Genomic DNA, 25,654 nt, shown 5'->3' on the forward strand with positions numbered 1-25,654 from the left:
TAATTGTGTGCTGAAGCAATGGTGTGATACCAATAACAAGAATCGGTCATGTTATCCCTATAGTATTAGTACACTTTTGGTATTTTGATATTGTTTCCTTTGTCCTTTGGTAAGCTGGGGCTTAACAGGGTTAATAAGTTTAGCAGTCGGTGAGCCAATCCTAGGGTGCCAACCTTCGAGTCAAGGTAGGGAACTGACAGTCCTTCAATAGGGCAAGGTATTGTCCCCCTGATTGTATTTACCCTTTTAACTAAACTGGTGGTGGTAGTCTTATTTATATGTATATGATAATAATTTTAGATTGAGCAATAATTTAATTATATCTTAAGAAGTACAAAGTTGGACGGTGAGTTTTCTAGCGTAAAAGATTTGATGAATTGGCCCCAATGTGTTTTTCCAATATAATGGTAATGCACAGAGATATAGACCTCATCAGTTGTGTCCATTTAAGTACACAACTTACCTGTCTGCTCAGGGTCTCTGGCTTATGGATACAGCGTGGTTCCGTCACACAGGGAGTCAGGATTGTTGGAACTGCATTTTTATTCAATACCTTTTTGTCTCCGCTCACAATATAACATTGCTGGGAAAAATGCTCGGAGCAAACGCGATACGAGTCATGCTTTTTGCCCTCGTGTATTTTTGCTGCCATCTCTTCGAGGTTCTCGAAAACTTGACCACCTTGTTCTAAAGATTTCAGCCAGGTTTTTATTCTATCAAGAGTGGTGGGAAAACCATGGAGAATTACATTGGCATAATTCTTCCTCATTCCAGCATAATTATGGCAATAATCAACAATGCATTTTGGCATTTTTTACTTTTTCCTAGAAGAAAAGACATAAAGCAGTGTTACAGAAGAATACAGAGATAAATCTGTAGGCTGAAGATGGTCTGATAGATGGTTCATAGATATAGAGGAAGAGCCTTCATTATTTAAAGGGATTCTCCAAGAATGTAATAATTCAAACAGCAACTAGTCCTAGTCTCGTGTCAAGGCAGGCTGCCGTCTGAGGAAACACAGCTCCCAAGACCTCAACTCTCAACTGAGCCAAGGAGAAGTATGTGACATCAGAAGAAACACACCTTCTCCTTGGCTGACTGCACATGGAGGTCTGAGGCTGGAGAAAAATTCCATTGTGGTCCCTCGCAGAGAAGACGTATTTCATTTCTTGCTATTAAACTAAACAAACCCAATTTTACTAACTTCTTGCTAGTAGGCCTTATTCAAACACCAGTTTCTCACATACATGCTCTATTTGTGATTTTCATGGATAGAACACATACCCATTAAAGTCTATGGTGCTATCCACATGTCTGTATTTTTTGTGGACCAAGTATGTGCAAAAAAAAATCACAAAGACATGTCCGTTTTTTATTTGAGTCATGGATAAAAATTACCCATACAAATCTAGGGGTCTGTAAAAATCATGGACAGCACACAAATGGCATCAGTGTACAATCCGTGTGCTGTCCGTGATTAAACCTACATTGAATTGAAGAAACTTTGTAATTTATGTTTTCATATTTAAAAACTACTGAAGAAACTAGTGATGGGTCGTTTGCGACCAATTCAGCCATAATAATACGTCCCTGTGCCCTGGGTATTATGGACCAGGTAAGTATTATTACGTCTCACTGATCGCCCGCACAGCCTCTGATTCTGACAGCTGATACCCAGCACTCAAGACCCCCTCTGCTCTTGGATCAGAGACCCCGCGACGTCATCACGGGGTATCAATCGTTGCCATGGTGACTCAACATCCGGGTCACCAGGCACTAGCAAGGTTGTTTGATCATGCGCAGTGTATGATCACACTCTTGTGTCTGCAGGGCTGACAGGTTATAAGGTATAGCCGTGATCCTGCACTGCTATACCCTGTAACTGCGATCAGACTGCAGAAAGTGAAGGTCCCATAGTGAGACTAAGTAAAAAAGCGGGAAAAAAAAGTAAAAAAAAAGTTGTAAAAATATTTAAAATAAAAATAAAATAAATATACGAAAATAAATCAAATACATACACATATGTCCCACGCTGTAACCCATCTGACCGCTCACGCAGAGGAGCCGGGGAGAATGACCCGCTCCAGCGAGTGAGCCCTGGAACTGCGCTCAGCGAGCAGTGTCCTGTCTCTCACTGAGCTCAGCACCGAGCAGGAGTCCACTTGCTGGAGTGAGTCATTCTCCCCGGCTCCTCTGCGTGAGCAGTCAGGTGGATTACAGCAAGGACATCTTCGGACAAGTGAGTATAAGGATTCCTTTATTTTATTCCTATTTTTACACCAGGACACAGCGGGAGCAGAATACCACTCTCATCATTGACCCTTGCTAGCACTGATCGCAGCACAAGAAGGGGACAATCATGAGGACAGCGTTCAGCACCAGGCACTTAGGAACAGCGCTAACTTCCGTGGAAACACACTGATATGTGCACAGATCCATTCAATTGAATGGGTCTGCTTGTTTATGTGTCTCCGGTACGTGTGAAACTATCATCACACGTACCGGACACACTGACATATGAAAGAGTCCTGACTCTGCTGCCTCATTACAATGAATGGATCCCTGGGGGGTTCTATCTGAATTACATCACTCGGAGAGTTAAATGGAAACCCCTCAGTGTTCAGCATAGAGCACAGGACAAATGGGGACATTTTACATAACATTTTGGATCACAATAAATGCTTCGACTCAATTCACTAAAAAAAGCAAGTCCCCACTCAGGTCTGTCATCTGTTAACAGAAATATAGAGGGCTTCCACGTTACTAGTAGCACAAAGGCTCTGGAAAAGCAAAATGGCCCTTGCCCCACAAAAGAAATTCAGCAAATTCAGTGCTCCCAAATACAAATGCCCACCTCCCTTTTGAGACTCACAGTGTGCCTAAACCGCAGTTAACGTCCACATGTTTGACATTTCTATAGTGATGAGAGCCCGCCTAATTTACGGGTGCGAGCTGGGCATAATGTTCTAGTCACTACAACGGCAGTTTGCAGTTTTCACTCCACAGGATCCACTGCTGCTTGTTTCTGGAAAACACCTATGCAGTTAAAATCCTCACCCCACCTGTAGATAAATTTCCAAAGGGGTATAATTTCCAAAATGCGGTCACTTGAGGGGGATTCTGCTCTTGTAGCACTTAGGAGTCTGCATACTATTCTAGGAAAATCTGCACTCCAGGAGGCTCCGTCCCTCCAAAGTCTCACCGTGTGGCTAAGCAGTACAGCCACATATGGGGTATTTCTACATTCAGTAAAAATTGTATGACAAATTTTGGTGCCATTTTTAACAATTTCCCAGTGTGAAAATGTAAAATCTGGGGCTAAAACAAAACTTTGGTGGCAAAAATGTAATTATTCTTTCTTCACGGCCCAATGGTGTAAAATTCTGTGAGGCACATGTGGTGTCAACATGCTCACTGTACCCCTAGATGAATTCATTGAGAGGTGTAGTTTGCAAAATGGGGTCTCTTATGGGGGATTCTGCTGTTCTGGCACGTTAGGGGCTCTGTCAATGTGACATGGCACCGTTAAACCAGCCCAGCAAAGTATGAACTCCAATATGGCGCTTCTTCACTTCTTAGCTTTGCACTGTGCCTCAAAAGTAGTTTTCGACCTCATATGGGGTATCTGCATGCTCAGGAGAAATTGCACAACAAATTTTGAGGTCCACTTTCTCCTGTTACCCTTGTGAAAATATTTTTTTAGGGCTAAAATAACATTTTTGTGGAAAAAAATGTAATTTTTTTTTATTTTCACAAGTCAACATTAAAATTTTCTGTGAAGCACCTGGGTGTTCAAGGTGCTCACCACACATCTAGATAAATTCATTGGAGGGTCTTGTTTCCAAAAAAGAGGGCACTTATTGGGCATTTCCACTGTTTATGTACATCATGGGCACTGCAAATGCAACTTGACGCTCGCAGACAATTCGATCAAAGTCTGCATTCCAAAACGTCACTCCTTCCCTTCCGAGCCCTGACACGCGACCAAACAGTAGTTTTCTCCCACATATGGGGTATCAGCGTACTCAGGAGAAATTGCACAACAACTTTTGGAGTCCAATTTCTCCTGTTACACTTGTGAAAATAAAAAAATTGGGGCTAAACGATCATTTTTGTGGAAAAAAAAAGTTGTTTTTTTTTTATTTTCAAGGCTCTACGTTATAAACTTTTGTGAAACACTTGGGGGTTCAAAGTGTTCACCATACATCTAGATAAGTTCCTTAAGGGGTCTAGTTTCCAAAACGATGTCACTTGTGGGGGGTTACTGTTTAGGCACATCAGGGGTTCCCCAAACACAACATGGCGTCCGCTAATCATTCAAGCAAATTTTGCATTCAAAAAGTCAAATGGCGCTCCTTCCCTTCCGAACTCTGCCGTGCTCCCAAACAGTATTTTTCCCCCACATATGGGGTATCAGCGTACTCAGGAGAAATTGCACAACAACTTTTGGAGTCCAATTTCTCCTGTTACACTTGTGAAAATAAAAAAATTGGGGCTAAACGATCATTTTTGTGGAAAAAAAAAAGTGTTTTTTTTTTTTATTTTCAAGGCTCTACGTTATAAACTTTTGTGAAACACTTGGGGGTTCAAAGTGTTCACCATACATCTAGATAAGTTCCTTAAGGGGTCTAGTTTCCAAAACGATGTCACTTGTGGGGGGTTACTGTTTAGGCACATCAGGGGTTCCCCAAACACAACATGGCGTCCGCTAATCATTCAAGCAAATTTTGCATTCAAAAAGTCAAATGGCGCTCCTTCCCTTCCGAACTCTGCCGTGCTCCCAAACAGTATTTTTCCCCCACATATGGGGTATCGGCGTGCTCAGGAGTCTAAAGTAAAATTTTTGTGAAAAAAAGTTAAATGTTCATTGTTTTCTTCCACATTCCAAAAATTCCTGTGAAGCCCCTGAAGGGTTAATAAACTTCTTGAATGTGATTTTGAACACCTTGAGGGGTGCAATTTTTAGAATGGTGTCACTTTTGGGCATTTTCTGTCATAAAGGCCCCTCAAAATCACTTCAAATGTGATGAGGTCCCTAAAAAAATGGTTTGGTAAATTTAGTTGGAAAAATTAGAAAATCGCTGGTCAAGTTTTAACCCTTATAACTTGCTAAAAAAAAATTTGGTTCCAAAACTGTGCCGCCCCCCCACCCATCCACAGCCACATAAGGCACATCAGGACTATAAGACACACCCCCACTTGCCTCCAAAAACTTTGAGGAAAAAAAGTGTCTTACAGTCCGAAAAATACGGTAATTCATTGAGAGAGGCAATTTCTACAATGAAGTCACTTTGGGGGTTTTCTGCTGTTCTTGTACCTTCGGGGCTCCGAAAATGCTGCCCGCAAACTATTCTAGCAAAATCTGTGCTCCAAGAGCCAAACATCTCTCCTACCTTCTCAGTTCAGACGTGTTACTAAACAGTAGTTTCCAGAGACATAGGGAGAAATTGTGCAATAAATTGTGGGGTCCAGTTTCACCTTTGTGAAACTGACAAATTTGCAGCAAATAAGAAAAAATTAATTTTTACCCCTGAAATGTTATATTTCCATGTCCAATTCTGTGAGGCACCTATGGGTTTAAAATACTCACTACACCCCCAGATGAATTCCTTTTGCCGTGAAGTTTCCAATATGGGAGTCATTTGTGGGGGGAGGGGGATTTCTGCTGTTCTGGCACCTCAGGGGCTCAGCTAATGGCACCCACAATCTATTCAAACAGAATCTGTGTTCTAAAAGCCAGGTAGAGCTCCTTCCTATACGATCCCTGCCGTGTGCTCAAATGGTAGTGTAGAACTATATGGGGTACTACCACATTCGGTAAAAATTACATAAATTATACGGTCCAATTTTTCCTATTACCTCTAGTGGATATTATAAATTTGGTGCTAAAACAGTATTTTAGTGGAAAAAAATATTTTTTGTTATCACATCTAAATGTTATGAAGTTTAATGAATCACCTGTAGGTTAAAAATGCTCAATACACCCCTAGATGAATTCCTTGAGGGGTCTACTTCCCAAAATGGGGTCATTTTTGGCATGCTGTTTTTGGCATGCCATGGGCTCTGCAAATGCGACATGGCATTCACAGTCTATTGCAGACAAATGTAATATTCAAAACTCAAATAGTGCTCTTTCCTTTCCAAGCCCTGCCATGTACCCAAACAGAAGTTTTTGACCACATATGGGGTATCATTGCGTTCAGGAGACATTGCGTAACAAACAATGGAGTCGGTTTCCTCCTATTAACCATTGTGAAAATTACAAGTTTGAGGCTAAAAACTTAATTTTCGTTTTCACATCCACAACATTTTAAAAAGTTCTGTGAAGCACATACGGGTTTAACCCCTTTACTCCCTTATGGTGGTTTGCACATTAATGACCAGGCCAATTTTTACAATTCTGACCACTGTTACTTTATGAGGTAATAACTCTGGAACGCTTTAACGGCTCCCACTGATTCGGAGACTGTTTGTTTGTAACATATTGTACTTCATGATAGTGGTAAAATTTCTTCGATATCACTTGCGTTTATTAGTGAAAAAATTGAAAATTTGGAGAAAATTTTGCAATTTTCAAACTTTGAATTTTCACGCCCTTAAATCAGAGAGATACAGTGCCTACAAGTAGTATTCAACCCCCTGCAGATTTAGCTGGTTGACACATGCGGAATTAACTTGGCATTGTGACATTTGTACTGTAGATCAGCCTGGAAGTGGGAAATGCACTGCAGCAAATTTTTTTTTTTTTTTTTTAAACGTAAAAAGTTAATTCAGAGTGTCATTTATTATTCAACCTCTCAAACCACAAGAATTCTGTTTGGTCCCCCTAAAGTATTAAGAAGTAATTCAGGCACCAAGAATAATGAGCTTCACATGTGTGGATTAAAGATCTCTTTTGCCAGCCTTTTCTGACTATTTAAGACCCTCCCCAAACTTGTGAACAGCACTCAGACATGGTCAACATGGGAAAGACAAAGGAGCATTCCAAGGCCATCAGAGACAAGATCGTGGAGGGTCACAAGGCTGGCAAGGGGTCCAAAACCCTTTCCAAGGAGTTGGGCCTACCTGTCTCCACTGTTGGGAGCATCATCCGTAAGTGGAAGGCTTATGGAACTACTGTTAGCCTTCCACGGCCAGGACAGCCTTTGAAAGTGTCCTCCCGTGCCGAGGCCAGGCTTGTCCGAAGAGTCAAGGCTAACCCAAGGACAACAAGGAAGGCGCTCCGGGAAGATCTCATGGCAGTGGGGACATTGGTTTCAGTCAATACCATAAGTAACGTACTCCACCGCAATAGTCTCCGTTCCAGACGAGCCCGTAAGGTACCTTTACTTTCAAAGCGTCATGTCAAGGCTCGTCTACAGTTTGCTCATGATCACTTGGAGGACTCTGAGACAGACTGGTTCAAGGTTCTAGGGTCTGATGAGACCAAGATCGAGATCTTTGGTGCCAACCACACACGTGACGTTTGGAGACTGGATGGCACAGCATACGACCCCAAGAATACCATCCCTACAGTCAAGCATGGTGGTGGCAGCATCATGTTGTGGGGCTGTTTCTCTGCCAAGGGGCCTGGCCATCTGGTCCGCATCCATGGGAAGATGGATAGCACGGCCTACCTGGAGATTTTGGCCAAGAACCTCCGCTCCTCCATCAAGGATCTTAAGATGGGTCGTAAATTTCATCTTCCAACAAGACAACGACCCAAAGCACACAGCCAAGAAAACCAAGGCCTGGTTCAATAGGGAAAAAGTCAAGGTGTTGGAGTGGCCTAGTCAGTCTCCTGACCTTAACCCAATTGAAAACTTGTGGAAGGAGCTCAAGAATAAAGTCCACATGAGACACCCAAAGAACCTAGATAACTTGGAGAAGATCTGCATGGAGGAGTGGGCCAAGATAACTCCACAGACCTGTGCCGGCCTGATCAGGTCTTATAAAAGACGATTATTAGCTGTAATTGCAAACAAGGGTTATTCCACAAAATATTAAACATAGGGGTTGTATAATAATTGACCCACACTTTTATGTTTAAAATTTAATAAAATTCAGCTGAGCAACATAACTTTTTGGTTTGTAAGTTTTATGCTTCTGTTCATAAAACCTACTCTCGTTTGCAGTTTGAAGGCTCTAACTTATTTGCATCTTATCAAACCAGCTAAATCTGCAGGGGGTTGAATACTACTTGTAGGCACTGTATGTCACACAAAATAGTTAATAAATAACATTTCCCACATGTCTACTTTATATCTGCACAATTTTGGAACCAAAATTTTTTTTTGTTAGGAAGTTATAAGGCTATGTGCCCACGTTGCATTTATGAAGCAGAAAATTTCTGCTGCATAAATGCAAGTCCTCTCCCGGAAAAACGCATGCGGAATTCCGCACGCGTTTATCGCGCGTTTATCACGCGTTTTCCACATGCGGAATTGCCTTGCGTTTTTTATGCATTTGACTAAGGCAATTCTGCTTGCGGAAAAGCAAAATTAAGTGACATGCTGCGGATTTTTGAACGCGGCATAAACGCTGCGGAAAAATCCGCAGCATGTGCATAGAACTTGCGGAATCCCATTGGGGACCATGGGGTGCGGATATACATGCGTTTTTCAAGCGTTTACGCTGCGGAAATTCCGCAGCATATACGCTTGAAAAATGCTACGTGGGCACACAGCCTTAGGGTTAAAAGTTGACCAGCGATTTCTCATTTTTCCAACAAAATTTACAAAATCATTTTTTAGGGACCACATCACATTTGAAGTGACTTTGAGGGGCATTTATGACAGAAAGTACCCAAAAGTGACACCATTCTAAAAACTGCACCCCTCAAGGTGCTCAAAACCACATTCAAGAAGTTTATTAACCCTTCAGGTGCTTCACAGGAATTTTTTGAATGTGGAAGAAAAAAAATGAACATTTAACTTGTTTCATAAAAATGTTACTTTAGACCCCAATTTTTTTTATTTTCGCAAGGGTATCAGGAAAAAATGGACCCCAAAATTTGTTCTGCAATTCCTTCTGAGAACGCCGATACCCAAATTGCGGGGTAAAACCACTGTTTGGGTACACGGCATGGTTCGGACGAGAAGGAGTACCATTTGACTTTTTGAATGTAAAATTTGCTTGAATAATTAGCGGACGCCATGTTGCGTTTGGGGAGCCCCTGATGTGCCTAAACAGTGGAAACCCCCCACAAGTGACACCATTTTGGAAATAATATTGCGACTTCTCCATTCCGGACTCCCTGCTGACTACCAGGTCTCTACTGCTACACCAGTCTGACTGGCACGCAGCAAGAATCTGAAGTGTACCGCCACATCAGCCTGAGCGGCACAAAGTAGATCCTGCTGGCCCTGGACATCCACACATCAATCCAGCAGCCACAGATCCAGATCTCCTGCCTGCACCTTTAAAGCTATTCCTATCCACGGCAGTATTGTCTGCATGCTCACAGTCCTGAGCAGCCATCCAGGTGGATAGTGCACTGACAGGTCGTGTCAAGCATTGTGTTGCACTCCCCCGATGTTTGGAGCATTCACTGCAGAGTTTGGAAGGAACTTATCTAGATGTGTGGTGAGCACCCTGGACCCCGAGGTGCTTCACAGAAGTTTTCTAACATGGAGCTGTGAAAATAAAAAAATCGAACTTTTTCCACAAAAATGATCTTTTAGCCCCAATTTTTTTATTTTCACAAGGGTAAGAGGAGAAAATGGACCCCAAAACTGTTGTGCAATTTCTCCTGAGTACACTGATACCCCAGATGTGGGGAAAATACACTGTTTGGGCGCACAACACGGTTCAGAAGGGGAGGAGCACTGTGTGACTTTTTGAGCACAAAATTGGCTTGAATCGAGAGCGGAAGCCATGTTCCGTTTGGTGATCCCCTGTTGCGCCTAAATAGTAGAAACCCCCCCCACAAGTGACCCAATTTTGAAAACTACACTCAAGGGTTTTATCAAGGGGTAGAGTGAACATTTTGAACCCAGAGGTACGACACAGAATTTGATAACATTAGGTCATCATATTGAATAAGCTGTCATTAGTCTTGAGCGCAAGTGCTCGCTATTTTAGTTTGCATCGGGTACTTGGGTATCCAGAATGTATCACGGGTGCTCGAGTGACATGCTCGAGTCCCTGCTCCACATGTTTCACGATTGTTAGACACCCAAAAAAAACATGCTGGGATCACTCGTGCATGGCAGACAATCCGCACAAGTTTTTTTTTGGCCAAGAAGCATATGGAGCGGAGACGTGAGTATGTCAATCGAGCACCCGCGATATTCGGTGCATACCCAAGCACCCGATGCAAAAGTAGCGAGCACTTGCGCTCAACACTAGTTGCCTTATCGCCATAATTTTTTTTTCTTTACTTTTGAAAAAAACTCAACTCCAACACAACCCTAACCCTAGCCCAACCCTAACCCTAGCCCTAGAGTTTATTTTTTACGCCGTTCCTTGTGCGGTATAAGGGATTAGACGACTTTATTCTTCGGGTCAGTGTGATTACAGTGATGCCATATTCATATTGGATTTTTATGATTGACAGCTGTTACACACTAAAAGACGCTTTTTTTTTTGCAAAGACTAGTTTTTGTATTGCCATATTTTGAGAGCTATAATTTTTCCATATTTCGGCTGACAGAGTCATAGAGTCAGAGTCAGACGGCTTGCTTTTTGTGGGACAAGTTGACGTTTTTATTGGTATCATTTTCGGGCACGTGACATTTTTTGATCGCTTTCTATTCCGACTTTTGGGAGGCAGAATAAACAAAAAACAACAATTCAGGAATTGTTTTAATGTTTTTTTTTTTATGCGGTTCCGCGTGTGGTAAAATTGATAAGGCAGCTTTATTCTTCGGGTCAGTACGTTTACAGCGGTACCATTTTTATTTACATTCGTCTTTTTGATTGCTTGTTATTCCATATTTTTTGGGGCGGTATGATGATAAAGCATTGTTTTTTGCTTGTTATTTATTTATTTTTACCGTGTTCACTAAAGGGGTTAACTAGTGGAAAGTTTTATAGGTCAGGTCGTTCCGGACACGGCGATACCAAATATGTGTACTTTTATTGGTTTATTTATTTTTTTTTTTTCAGAATAAATATTATGGGTACAATATATTTTTATTTTTTGGAGATTATTTTTTTCTTTTTTTTTTTAAATATTTTTACAATTTTTTTTTTCACTTTCTGACACTTTTTGATCTTTTACACTATGTCCCACTATGGGACTTTGACTTTTTGCAGTCTGATCGGCTGTATAGCATAGAGAGCAGCACCATCCCTGTGCTATACGGGCTGTCAGCGCAGCACAGGGAGAAGTACTTTGGTCATGCACTGCGCATGACCAAAGTAACTTCCTGCCTCCTGGTGACCCGGATTTTGTCATGACGATATCGCGCCATCATGACAACATCCGGGAGCCACCGTAGACATCGCTGGAGGCCGGAGAGGAGGTGATTATCGGCGCTTATCTCCCGCTTCGCCCCCGCAATGCTGCGATCGACTTCGATCGCAGCATTGCGGGGGTTAATGTGCTGGGAGCAGTGCAGGACCGCTCCCTGCACATAGCACTGGGTGTCAGCTGTGAAAATCGCCCCGCACCGCTTGTGTGCGAGTGCGATTGCATTATGTGTAATAGTACGCAGCTGGTCCATAAGTCCCAGGGCACAGCTATGTACTATTACTGACATCGTCAGAAAGGGGTTAATGATATAAAAATTGCAAGCTTGAAAATTGCAAATTTTTCAAAACGTTCGCCAAAATTCTGATATTTTCACAAATAGGCGCAAAACATAACAACTTAAATTTACCACTAACATGAAGTACAATGTCTCACGAAAAAAACAATCTCAGAATCATTGGGATATGTTGAAGCATTACAGAGTTATTACCACATAAAGTGACACTGGTCAGATCTCAAAAAATTTGGCCTGGTCATTAAAGTTAAAATCTATCACTAAGGGGTTAAATAGGCATTTGTTTTGGATCCAAAAGAGCAGGCTCTTTTTGGTGAGTGGAGCCAAATGATCCATCTCACTAAAGAACCAGACTGCCCTTCGCTGGATGGAATACTGTTGATAAAAACTGACACATGGACCAAACACTGATGAAACTCGCTTCAGTTTTTACGTATATGAAAAATCACTGACGCCTGAATGAGGCCTCGGGCCATTTTCACAAGTCCATGAACTATGCTCAGATCAGAAGACCTAGCCCGACTGCTTGATCTCTCAAGCTGACCAAACTATCTATAATATAACCGGGGATGCGTGTCTCTGTCCGAAGCCTCGATAGACTGCGCATGCGTGACGCGCAGTCTGGCTCCAGACAGAAGACCGCATCCAGCCGTTACAGGTAAGAGGAGGTGTATGGCGCTGGAGATCACGCGGTATGCATAGGCACTGAACGCACACTGCGATCTCCGGCGCCATACTTACCTGACCGGGAAGAGCGTTGCCGCGGCGCCTCTCTTCAGCGGAGACCGGGGGTGGAGTGAGACGTCGGATCGGCGCGTGCGCATAGCTTTATCCGGCGCCATTTTACTGAAGACACATTTACAGGGTGTCTTCAGCAAAATGGCGCCAGACAGAGCGGTGCTCTGGCGCCGCACTTCTCCCCCGGCCTCCGGCAGAACAGGACGCTGCAGCGCTGGAGTACAGAGAAGAAAGGTGAGTATAACTGTTATAACTATTTTTTTTGGGATGTGTGTTTAGTTGGGGGGGTGAGGGGTGCCACGCATATCGGGATTAGGGGAGCCATGCATACCAGAATAGGGATGAGGGGAGCCATGCATACCAGAATAGGGATGAGGGGAGTCATGCATACCAGAATAGGGATGAGGGGTGCCATGCATACCAGGATTGGGGATGAGGGGTGACACGCATACCAGGATAGGGATGAGGGGTGCCATGCATACCAGGATTGGGGATGAGGGGTGACACACATACCAGGATAGGGGATGAGGGGTGCCAAACATACCAGGATTGGGGATGAGGGGTGCCACACATACCGGGCTTGGGGATGAGGGGTGCCACGCCTACCGGGATTAGGGGAGCCATGCATACCAGAATAGGATTGAGGGGAGCCATGCATACCAGAATAGGGATGAGGGGTGCCATGCATACCAGGATTGGGGATGAGGGGTGACACTCATACCAGGATAGGGATGAGGGGTGCCATGCATACCGGGATAGGATGGTGGGGACAGGATGGGGGCAGCACTAATACCAGGAGGGGGGCAGCACATACCAGCATGGGAGACCATATACCAATAAAAATGCTCACCACCCGGGAATAGAACGGGTTCAATAGCTAGTTTTATATATGCTCATAAGACAATTAGCTCACATTGGGATCCTTTGTTTCCAGCACGAACTGTTTTGACAGCTGTGAAACCGGTCTAAGGATAACTTTCCATCCCTTGTAATAATCTAGTTTTCCTCCAATGATCTGACTCTAACTTTTCAATATCTTTTTTAGAATGTGGAGCCTGAAACTGGATCCCACATTCTAGATGTGGCCTCACCAGTGATTTATAAAGGATAAGGCTGTGTGCCCACTATGCGTTTCCGCAGCGGCAATTCCGCTGCAGAAACGCTTAAAAACGCTTGGTAGAAGGTCTGCCATGTTCCCCAATGATAATCCGCATGCGCTCTGCACATGCTGCGGAAATTTCTGCTGCGGATTATCATTGCTGAAAAATCCACAGCACTACCAATTATTTTGCGGAATCGCGCGTTTTCGCCACCATTGACTTGCATTGAATCGCTTAACCCCTTAAGCCCCGAGGGTGGTTTGCACGTTAATGACCAGGCCAATTTTTACAATTCTGACCACTGTCACTTTATGAGGTAATTACTCTGGAACGCTTCAACGGATCCCCCTGATTCTGAGATTGTTTTTTCGTGACATATTGTACTGATTACATGATTGTGGTAAAATTTCTTTGATATCACTTGCGTTTATTTGTGAAAAAAATGGAAATTTGGCGAAAATTTAGAAAATTTTGCAATTTTCAAAATTTGAATTTTTATGCCCTTAAATCAGAGAGATATGTCACACAAAAGAGTTAATAAATAACATTTCCCACATGTCTACTTTACATCAGCACAATTTTGGAACCAAAATTTTTTTTTGTTAGGGAGCTATAAGGGTTAAAAGTTGACCAGCGATTTCTCATTTTTCCAACAAAATTTACAAAACCATTTTTTTAGGGACCACATCACATTTGAAGTCACTTTGAGAGGTCTTTATGACAGAAAATACCCAAAAGTGACACCATTCTAAAAACTGCACCCCTCAAGGTGCTCAAAACCACATACAAGAACTTTATTAACCCTTCAGGTGCTTCACAGGAATTTTTTGAATGTGGAAGAAAAAAATGAACATTTAACTTTTTTCACAAAAATGTTACTTTAGACCCAATTTTTTTTATTTTCACAGGGGTAACAAGAAAAAATGGACCGCAAAATTTGTTGTGCAATTTCCCCTGGGCACGCAGATACCCAATATGTGGGGAAAAAACACTGTTTGGGCGCACGGCAGGGCTCGGAAGGGAAGGAGCGCCATTTGACTTTTTGATTGTAAAATTTGCTTGAATAATTAGCGAACGCCATGTTGTGTTTGGAGAGCCCCTGTGTGCCCAAACATTGGAGCTCCCCCACAAGTGACCCCATTTTGGAAACTAGACCCCCCAAGGCACCTATCTAGATGCATAGTGAGCACTTGGAACCCCCAGGTGCTTCACAAATTGATTCATAAAAATGAAAAAGTGTTTTTTTTTTTCACTTTTTCATTTTTATGAATCAATTTGTGAAGCACCTGGGGGTTCCAAGTGCTCACTATGCATCTAGATTGGTGCCTTGGGGGGTCTAGTTTCCAAAATGGGGTCACTTGTGGGGGAGCTCCAATGTTTGGGTACGCAGGGGCTCTCCAAACGCAACATGGCGTCCACTAACAATTTGAGCCGATTTTCCATTCAATTTGTTAGCGGACACCATGTCGCGTTTGGAGAGCCCGTGATGTGCCTAAACAGTGGAGCTCCCCCACAAGTGACCCCATTTTGGAAACTATACCCCTCAAGGAGTTTATTAAGGTGTATAGTGAACATTTTGAACCCAGAGGTACGACACAGAATTTGTTTACATTAGGTCATCATATTGAATAAGTTGTCATTAGTCTTGAGAGCAAGTGCTCGCTACTTGAGTTTGCATCGGGTACTCAGGTATGCACCATGTACAGAGTGTGCTCGAGTGACATGCTCGAGTCCCTGCTCCGCATGTTTCACGGTTATTAGACACCCAAAAAAAACATGCGGGGATCGCTCGTGCATGGCAGGCAATCCCCGTAAAGTTTTTTTGGCCGCGAAGCATATGGGGCAGAGACTCGAGCATGTCACTCAAATACCCACGATACTCAATGCATACCAGAGCACCCAATGCAAACTCAAGTAGCGAGCACTTGCGCTCAACACTAGTCGCCATATCGTCATCTTTTTTTCTTACTTTTGAAAAAAATCCCAACCCCATCACAACCCTAACCCCAACCCTAACCCCAACCCCAGCCCTAACCGTAGCACAACCCTAACCCTAACCCTAGCACAACCCTAACCCTAGCACAACCCCAACCCCAAACCCAGCCCTAACCCTAGCCCAATCCTAACCCAAGAGTTTATTTTTGACGCCGTTCCTCGTGCGGTATAAGTGATTAGACGACTTTATTCTTCGGGTCGGTGTGATTACAGCAATACCAGAATCATAACGGGTTTTTATGACTGACAGCTGTCACACACTACATGACGCATTTTTTGTAAATCTAGTTTTTGCATCGCCATATTTTGAGAGCTATAATTTTTCCAGATTTTGGCAGACAGTCATGTGACAGCTCGTTTTTTGCGGGATGAGTTGACGTTGTTATTGGTGCCATTTTCAGGCACGTGACATTTTTTGATCGCTTTCTATTCCGATTTTTGGGAGGGAGAATAAACAAAAACCAACAATTCAGGAATTGTTTTTTTTTTGTTTTTTTTTTATTCTGTTCCGCGTGTGGTAAATTTGATAAGGTAGCTTTATTCTTCGGGTCAGTATGTTTACAGCGGTACCACATTTATATCGTTTTTCTATGTTTTGCACTTTTACATAATAAAAGCAATTTTATAGAAAAAATTATTTTTTAGCATAGCTTTATTCTGAGAGCTATAACTTTTTTATTTTTCGGCTGATGGAGCTGTATGTCGGCTTGTTTTTTGCGGGACGAGATGACGTTTTCAGCGGTACCATTTTTATTTATATTTGTCTTTTTGATCGCGTGTTATTCCATTTTTTGTTTGGCGGTATGGTGATAAAGCATTGTTTTTTGCTTCGGTTTTTTTTATTTTTTTTACCGTGCTCACTGAAGGGGTTAACTAGTGGGACAGTTTTATAGGTCAGGTTGTTCCGGACGCGGCGATACCAAATGTGTGTACTTTTATTGTTGTTTTTTTTTATAATAATATTTATTGATGGGTACATTATATTTTTATTTTTGGTGGATTATTTTTTTTATTTTTTTTTTAAATATTTTTTCAATTTTTTTTTTTCTCCCCACTTTCTGAAAGTTTATATACTTTTTTTACTTTGTCCCACTGTGGGACTTTCACTTTTTTTATTCTGATCGCCTGCATGGCACAGGAATGCAGCACCATCCCTGTGCCATGCAGGCTGTCAGCGCTGGAAAGGGAGAAGATTGTTTGGAGATGCACTGCGCATGTCCAAACAATCTTCCTGCTGTCTGGTGACCCGGATGTTGTCATGACGACATCGGGTCGTCATGGCAACACCCGGGAAGCCTTTGCAGACAGCGCTGGAAGCCGGAAGAGGAGGTGAGTATCTGCGACTTCGATCGCAGCATCGCGGGGGTTAATGTGCTGGGAGCGGTGCAGGACCGCTCCCTGCACATAGTATCGGGTGTCAGCTGTGACAATCAGCTGACACCCGGCGGCGATCGCGCCCGCACAGCTTGTGTGCGCGCGATCGCCATGACGTACTAATACGGGTCTGGCTCTTAAGTCCCAGGGCACAGACGCGTATTAGTACGTCAGATGTTGTTAAGGGGTTAATATCCACATGACTATATTTGCACATGTGGATATTAAACGATTCAATGTGCGGATGGTACCCGGGTCTGGAGAAGAGGAGACTCTCTGGCAGTCGCGTGACCAGTCACATGACTAAATAACGTCATGGCAGGTCCCTTTAGACCATCGCGAGCTGCCGGCAAGCCAGGACGGATCGGATAAGGACACCGGGGGCCATCATAATATTTATTTATTATTTTTTACCATTCTTTTATGGTCTGTGACCAAGTTGACAAGCACTTTCCAAGTGATGCTAAAATCGCTTGGAAAGCGCTTGTCAACCCGCATGCGGAAATGCAAGTGAAGAATGCTTCACATAAGCATGTCCCTGGCAGGAACAACGCCTGTACAATCCGCATGCGTTTTTTCTGCCAGGGAGATGCAGAAACGCTCAGGAAAAATCCGGAGCATTTCTGCATCGTGGGCACATAGCCTAACAATACATTGGTATCGCAGGATTTTAATCTCTTTTTATACACCCTAAAATCCTGTTTGCTTTTGCGGCTGCTGCTTGACATTGAGTACTGCTGCTCAGCTTACTTGTAACCAGAATACCCAAGTCCTTCTCCTGTTCTGTAGTCCTGAGCATACTCCCATTTAATGTATATGCAGCAAAAGGATTACTCTTTCCTAGGTGCCATACAACAATGACTTGAGTGTCTCCCCTGTGTTACTACACTGTTAATACATTGTAAGACAATGTTCACACCTTATGTTTTTTTCAGCGGTTTTTGATTATGTTACTATAAGATCGGTGTCACCTCATACATGTTTCTATTATAGGATGAGCGTCTCCTCCTTGCCCATGTTACTACCATTATGGTAGGCTCAGGGTCACCTCCGGCATGTCACTATCATTACACCCTGCAGTTCACATAGTATAACATAGGCGACAGCAGTTTTTAGGAGTCACTTTCCACAGGTGACTTCCCAGCATGCCATGCTTTCCCCTCCCTGCAGAGCCCTGCTCGCTCATGCATGGGTTACAATGATCATTACGCCTTGTATAATATCACTGATTAGATACCTGACCTGGAAATGCTTCCAGCCTCAGCAGCAGCTCTGCAGCCCCCTCTTCCTGCCCATGTGATCTTCCCCACTGTCACATGGAGCCAAGCTATGCCCCTCCTCTATCTCTACTCCAGGCACTGGCAGGGGTCTGCTCAGTGACTCCATTAACTCCTCCAATGTTGAGCTGCAGTCCACTGATTCAGGGGCGGACATAGCACTGGTGCAAGCTGTGCAGCTGCAAAGGGGCCCTAATACTGTCCATGCACAGGGGCCCTAATACTGTCCTTGCACAGGGGCCCTAATACTGTCCTTGCTCAGAGGCCCTAATACTGTCCTTGCTCAGGGGCCCTAATACTGTCCTTGCACAGGGGCCCTAATACTGTCCTTGCTCAGGGGCCCTAATACTGTCCTTGCACAGGGGCCCTAATACTGTCCTTGCTCAGGGGCCCTAATACTGTCTTTGCACAGGGGCCCTAATACTGTCCTTGCACAGGGGCCCTAATACTGTCCTTGCACAGGGGCCCTAATACTGTCCTTGCACAGGGGCCCTAATACTGTCCTTGCACAGGGGCCCTAATACTGTCCTTGCTCAGGGGCCCTAATACTGTCCTTGCACAGGGGCCCTAATACTGTCCTTGCACAGGGGCCCTAATACTGTCCTTGCACAGGGGCCCTAATACTGTCCTTGCTCAGGGGCCCTAATACTGTCCTTGCACAGGGGCCCTAATACTGTCCTTGCACAGGGGCCCTAATACTGTCCTTGCACAGGGGCCCTAATACTGTCCTTGCTCAGGGGCCCTAATACTGTCCTTACACAGGGGCCCTAATACTGTCCTTGCACAGGGGCCCTAATACTGTCCTTGCACAGGGGCCCTAATACTGTCCTTGCTCAGGGGCCCTAATACTGTCCTTACACAGGGGCCCTAATACTGTCCTTGCACAGGGGCCCTAATACTGTCCTTGCACAGGGGCCCTAATACTGTCCTTGCACAGGGGCCCTAATACTGTCCTTGCTCAGGGGCCCTAATACTGTCCTTGCACAGGGGCCCTAATACTGTCCTTGCACAGGGGCCCTAATACTGTCCTTGCACAGGGGCCCTAATACTGTCCTTGCTCAGGGGCCCTAATACTGTCCTTGCACAGGGGCCCTAATACTGTCCTTGCACAGGGGCCCTAATACTGTCCTTGCTCAGGGGCCCTAATACTGTCCTTGCACAGGGGCCCTAATACTGTCCTTGCACAGGGGCCCTAATACTGTCCTTGCACAGGGGCCCTAATACTGTCCTCGCACAGGGGCCCTAATACTGTCCTTGCACAGGGGCCCTAATACTGTCCTTGCTCAGGGGCCCTAATACTGTCCTTACACAGGGGCCCTAATACTGTCCTTGCACAGGGGCCCTAATACTGTCCTTGCACAGGGGCCCTCTTCGGCCTGCCAGTGCACGGATTCCTAGCCCTTATAGAAATGTAATGCTGATTTCTGTGCAGCATCTACGGGTGACTATTACGGGCCCCACTGCAGTCAAAAAGCACATACCAACTGCAAACGCATTTTACCTCAAATGACAACATTTTTCACCTCACGTTTTGGCAGCACATTTTTTTACACTTGTATTATGTTATTAATGCTGTGTTTTCCTGTATAGAGTGAGCTATGCAGGCTCCATAACTTGGGAATTACTGAACCACAGCACCTCACTATTCTCTGCCTTTTCCCTCCATTCACACATCCGTTTCCGTAATTGCATCCACCACAAATTGACCATTTTGTTCTCCCGTTTCATCCTCTTTTTTTCCCTCCTTCGTTCTTAAAAACTGAAGGAAGTAAACTGTCTGACCTTTTTTTGTTGTTGTTGTTCACATTTAATAACAAGAACAGCAGAAAATAGATGTCTTCCACTTTTAACCTCTTCATTTTTTGCGCCCCTTCTTCCCAATGCCATTACTTTTTTATTTTTCGGTTAATATGGCCGTGTGAGGGCTTGTTTTTTTGTGGGGCGAGTTGTACTTTTGAAAGACACCTTTGGTTTTACCATATTGTGTACTGGAAAATGGGAAAAATATTCAAAGTGCGGTTATCATTGCCGGGAGGCTATGAGCACTGTCCAGCGGTCATAGCTAGTGAGCATTACTGCTACACACAGGCGATCAGACAATTGCAGCTTCTAGTCTCCCATGGACACTATTGAAGCAAGTAGGATAAGGCATCAATGTTTGATCGGGTCCCACACAAGGCACCCCCGCCGATCAGCAGTTATCCATGCCGGCAGCCGGAAGTACTTACTTGCGGTGCTTGGCCGTCCATCTGTAGTGTTCGCCGTGGGGTACTGCACATCCGCCTCCTATTCAATGGGAGGCGGATGTGTAGTACCCCGCAGCGGCCACTACAGATGGATGGCCAAGCACCGCAAGTACTTCCGGCACCGATATCTGCTGATCGGCGGGGGTGTCTTGTGTGGGACCCTGGCCGATCAAACATTGATGCCTTATCCTACAGATGGGGCATCAATAAAAAAGTAGTGAACAACTTCTTTAACTTTTTACTTGTATCAATAGTGTCCATGGGAGATTAGAAGCTGCAATTGTCTGATCACCTGTGTGTAGCAGTAATGCTCACTAGCTATAACCGCCGACCACTGGGTAGTGCTCATAGCCTTCCGGCAATGACAACCGCAGGGGTCTCCAGCAGATCCTGGGTTGTCATGTCAACCCATCGGCGACCCACGGTCATGTGACAAGGGCGCCGATGGGCGGGACAGTGTTATCCTTCCGCCGCAGCCATGTTAAATGCAGCTGTCAGAGCTTGACAATGTCGTTTAACATGTTAACAGCCGTGGGTGCATCTTGATTCCAATCGCGGCTGTTAGAGGCACATGGCAACTGATCAGATCAGCTGTCATGTGCCCGGTAACATGTGGGCTCAGCGCCAGAGCCCACATGGAGTGTGGGGATGCCACCTTGGACATACTTGACAGTGGGGGAAAACTACTGTTTTGGCACACAGCATGGCTCAGAAAGGAAGGAGTGACGTTTTGGAACGCAGACTTGGCTGGAATGGCCAACGGGTGTCATGCCATGTTTGGAGAGCCCCTGATGTGCCTAAACAGTCGAAACCCCCCACAAGTGACCACATTTTGGCAACTAGACCCCTAAATGAATTTATCTGGACATGTGGTGAGCACCTTGAACCTTCAGATACTTCACAAAATTTTACAAAGTTGATCTGTGAAAATTAAAAAAATAATTTTTCCCACAAAAATGTTGTTTTAGCCCCAAATGTTTTCATTTTCGTAAGGATAGCAGGAGAAAATTGACCCCAAAATTTGTTGTGCAATTTCTGAGTACGCAGATACCCCATATGTGTTCAAAAACTACTTTTGAGGCACAGTGCAAAGCTTAGAAAGGAAGTAGCGCCATATTGGAGTTCAGATTTTTCTGGAATGGTTTGAGGGTGCCATGTCATATTGGCAGAGCCCCTGAGGTGCAGGAACAGCTGAAATCTCCCATATGTGACCTCATTTTACAAAGTACACTCACCAATGAATTAATCTAGGGGTGCAGTGATCATATTGACACCACATATGCCTCACAGAATTTTATACCATTGGGCAGTGGAAAAAGAATAATTACATTTTTACCACTAAAATGTTGTTTTAGCCCCAAGTTTTTAATTTTTCTAAGTAGTAGGAAAAAATGGATCTCAGTTTGTTGTAAACATTTCTCCTGAGTGTGCCAATACCCTACGTGTAATCGGGAAATACTTTTCAGGCACAGTGCAAAGGTCAGAAGAGAAGGAGCGCCATATTATAGTGCAGATTTTACTGTTATGGTTTGCGGGTGCCGTGAACCACTGGCAGAGCCCCTGAGGTGCCAGAACAGCAGAAACTCCCATAAGTGACCCCATTTTACAAACTACACCTCTCAATGAATTCATCTAGGGGTGCAGTGATTATATTGACATCACAGGTGTGTCACAGAATTTTATACCATTGGGCAGTGAAGAAAAAATAATTAAATTTTTACCACAAAAATTTTTTTTAGCCCCAGATTTTACATTTTCACACAGAGAAATTGGTAGAAATGGCACCAAAATTTGTCCCACAATTTCTTCTGAACATGGCAATACCCCATATGTGCCTGTACAGTACTGTTTAGCCATACAGTAAGACTCAGGAAGGACGGAATGCTATTTGCCTCCTGGAGTGCAGATTTTTGTAGAATAGTTTGCAGACTCCATATACAGAGCCCCTAAGTGCTAGAAGAGCAGAATCCCCCCTCAAATGACCCCATTTTGGAAATTATACCCCTTTGGGAATTTATCTACAGGTATAGAGATGATTTTGACTCCTTAGGTGTTTTCCATAAACAAGCAGCAGTGGATGTTGCTGAGTGAAAATTGCAAACTGCCATTGTAGTGACCAGTACGTTGTAGTGTCTGGATCATGTTTCTGGAGACATGCATCCATAAATTAGGTGGGCTCTTATCGCTACAGAAATGCAAAACATGCGGACGCTAAATGTGGTTTAGGCACACTGGGGCTCAGAAGGGTGGAGGCATTTGGATTTGGGAGCACAGAATTTGCTGAATTTCTTTTGGGGCCAAGGAGCCATTTCGCTTTTCCAGAGTCTTTGTACTACCAGTAACATGGATTGATTTGAAGCTTTTGTTAGAAACATTTGACATAACATTTCGGATCACATTTATCCTGTGCTCTACGCTGAGCACTTATATATGGGTTTCCATCTAATAATCTATAATTTTTCCATATTTCTGCCGACAGGCTCATGTGAGGGTCTGTTTTCTGTGGGATGAGTTGACGTTTTTATTTGTACCATTTTTGGGCACAAGACACTTTTCGATTCCAGCAATCCAGGAATTGTTTTTTTGGGTTTTTCTTATGCCGTTCCGCACGTGGTAAAATGGATAAAGCAGCTTTATTCTTCGGGTTAGTACATTTACAGCGATACCACATTTATATATTTTTTTATGTTTTGGCGCTTTTACATAATAAAAACTATTTTATAGAAAAAAATAATCATTTTTGCATTGCTTTATTCTGAGAGCTATAACTTTTTTATTTTTCTGCTGATGGAGCTGTATGTGGCTTGTTTTTTGCGCGACACAATGAAGTTTTCAGCGGTACCATTTTTATTTACATTTGTCTTTTTGATTGTGTTTTATTCATCTTTTTGTTCGGCGGTATGATGATAAAGCATCTTTTTTGCCTATTTTTTTATTACTTTTGTTACGGTGTTCACTGAAGGGGTGAACTAGTGTGACATTTTTATAGGCGGGGCGTTCTGGATGCGGCAATAACAAATATGTGTACTTTTTTTATTTTTTCATAAAAAGTCTTAGTTACTTACCGGTAACGGGATTTTTCGAAACCCATGACAGCACCACGAGAGACGGAATCCACTCATCGGGGACAGGAAACCTACAGACTTAAAAGGGCGGCACCTCTCTCCCGCCTCAGTTGGTTTAGAGAGCATGAGAGGTCCGCCAAGGTTAGTACAGCAACAAAATATTCAAATTTACAAAATTGTGGCACTTACAGCCCTATTATTTATTTTTACTTTTTTTAATAAAACATACATATACCATGGACACCATATAAGAGTGCGTCAATGGCAACTAAAGGGAGTGTTCCCACAAAGTGAAGGGAGGGAATATAAGGGTGCTGTCATGGGTTCCGAAAAATCCCGTTACCGGTAAGTAACTAAGACTTTATTCGTTCACCCATCACAGCACCACAAGAGAATTACAGAGAACGGAGATTCTAGGGAGGGACCACAGCCTAGAGCACCCGTCTCCCAAAGGTGCGATTGGTAGAAACACCCATATCCAACCTATAGTGCCTAAAAATGTAGAGTGGAGAACCAGGTAGCGGCCTTACATATTTCGTATATGGAGACCCCGTCTTCTCTGCCCAGGAGGTCGCCATGGCCCAAGTAGAATGGGCCCTCACACCTTCCGGTATTTCTTCCCCACTTGATGAGTAGGTGAGAGCGATGGCTTCCCTTATCCATCGGTGGGTTTCGAGTCCCTACACCCCTTCCTAGCCCCCTGATGACAAGCAAAAAAGGGTCTATCTTTCCTAAAACCCTCAGTGACCAACAGGTACTTGATTATACATCTCCTAACATCTAGGGAGTGCAACCTCTCCTCCTCAGGGTTTTTGGGGTTAGAGCAAAAGGAAGGTAACACTATCTCCTGGGTTCTATGAAAGCGGGTAGCCACCTTAGTGAGGTATGCTGGATCTTGCTTAAATACTACTCTATCCTCTAGTATCTGACTATAGGACGGGGCTGAGGATAGGCTCTGGATATCACTCACTGTTCTGGCCAAGGTTAATGCAACCAGAAGAGCGGTCTTGAATGAGATGTTCATCAGGGAGGTTCAAAGGGGGATCTGGTCAATGCTGTTCGGACCAGATTCAGGTCCCAGAGCATCAGATTTGGCCTTGAGATGGGTCTAGGCCTAAAAGATGCCTTAATGAACCAAGATATCCAGAAATTCCCCACTAGGTAGCAGCTAAACAAGGCCCCGAGTGCTGACATCTGCACCTTCAGGGTACTGGTGGACAATCCCAACTCAAGGCCCCTCTGAAGGAATTCTAGAATCTTCCCTACAGGAGCCCCATCCTCAATATTGGATCATGAAAAGGTAGCCTTTCTGCTACATAAGAGGGTATCTACTGGATTTGATGAAAAACCCCTTCTTTTCAATAATGCCCTCTCAAATTCCACGCTGTCAGGTGTAACCCCGGAGTATTAAGATGGGAAATTGGCCCCTGCGAGAGGAGATCTGGAATCTCCGGAAGGACCCATTGTAGCATAGGCGTCTCAGCCTCCTGCCGGGCAGAGACGCCGTTCCCCTCACCGCCGCGGTCCTGGTCCGGCATCTTCCTGCTCCCCTGCTGCTGTGGCGCGCACCATGCGCAGATTCCCGCCATCCTAAAGAGTCCCCGGCCAATGGCATCAGTGCTTATTATACATGATGGATTTATCACCCAGGGGACAGGTTCTGGACATCCAACCACCACCGAAGGGATAGTGTCGAACGAGGGGACAATGTCATTCTACCCTCTAAGTGTCCCTTGAGGACAGACTCATTATACAGAACATCCCACTGCAGGGTTATGGAATGATACTGTGCCCATAACACTGCTGGGAAACACGATGTCAAGGTTCCCAAAAGGGACATTGCTCTTCTGAGAGACATACAGGAGGCTTGTATGGCATCTTCTATTTGGAGTTGAATCCTCCTAATTTTTGAGTCTGTAAGGCGGGATTCCTGCGCTACCGAATCCATTACCACCCCTAAAAACTGTTGGGTTCTCATGGACACTAGTCTCGACTTTTGAAGGTTTAGTAACCAACCAAGGTTTTTTAAAGTGAATATTACCTCCTACAACTGTTTATTACAATGGTGGAAGGAGCTTCCCACTACTAAGAAATCATCCAGTTAAGGAATGATAAGCACATCCTTCTCCCGAAGATGGGCCATAACTTTGGCTATAACTTTGGTAAAAA

At 44.0% G+C, this 25,654-nt stretch overlaps 1 protein-coding gene across 1 annotated transcript in view; it reads right to left on the minus strand.

Annotated features, from left to right (window-relative positions):
* LOC141273055 (uncharacterized) overlaps window positions 1-18,201 on the minus strand; it is a 39,908-nt gene extending 21,707 nt beyond the window's left edge. The window contains exons 1-2 of the mRNA XM_073684390.1: window positions 18,140-18,201; window positions 464-713 (exon numbers count right to left, since the gene is read on the minus strand). Coding sequence (XP_073540491.1) covers window positions 464-652 — 189 coding nt within the window. The 5' untranslated portion in view covers window positions 653-713; window positions 18,140-18,201. The remainder of the gene's footprint in view (window positions 1-463; window positions 714-18,139) is intronic.
* Window positions 18,202-25,654: the final 7,453 nt, after the last annotated feature.

Source organism: Phyllobates terribilis, unplaced genomic scaffold (assembly GCF_046119375.1).
Source record: "Phyllobates terribilis strain yellow unplaced genomic scaffold, ASM4611937v1 Scaffold_5__5_contigs__length_657084704, whole genome shotgun sequence".
Classification (NCBI taxonomy): domain Eukaryota; kingdom Metazoa; phylum Chordata; class Amphibia; order Anura; family Dendrobatidae; genus Phyllobates; species Phyllobates terribilis.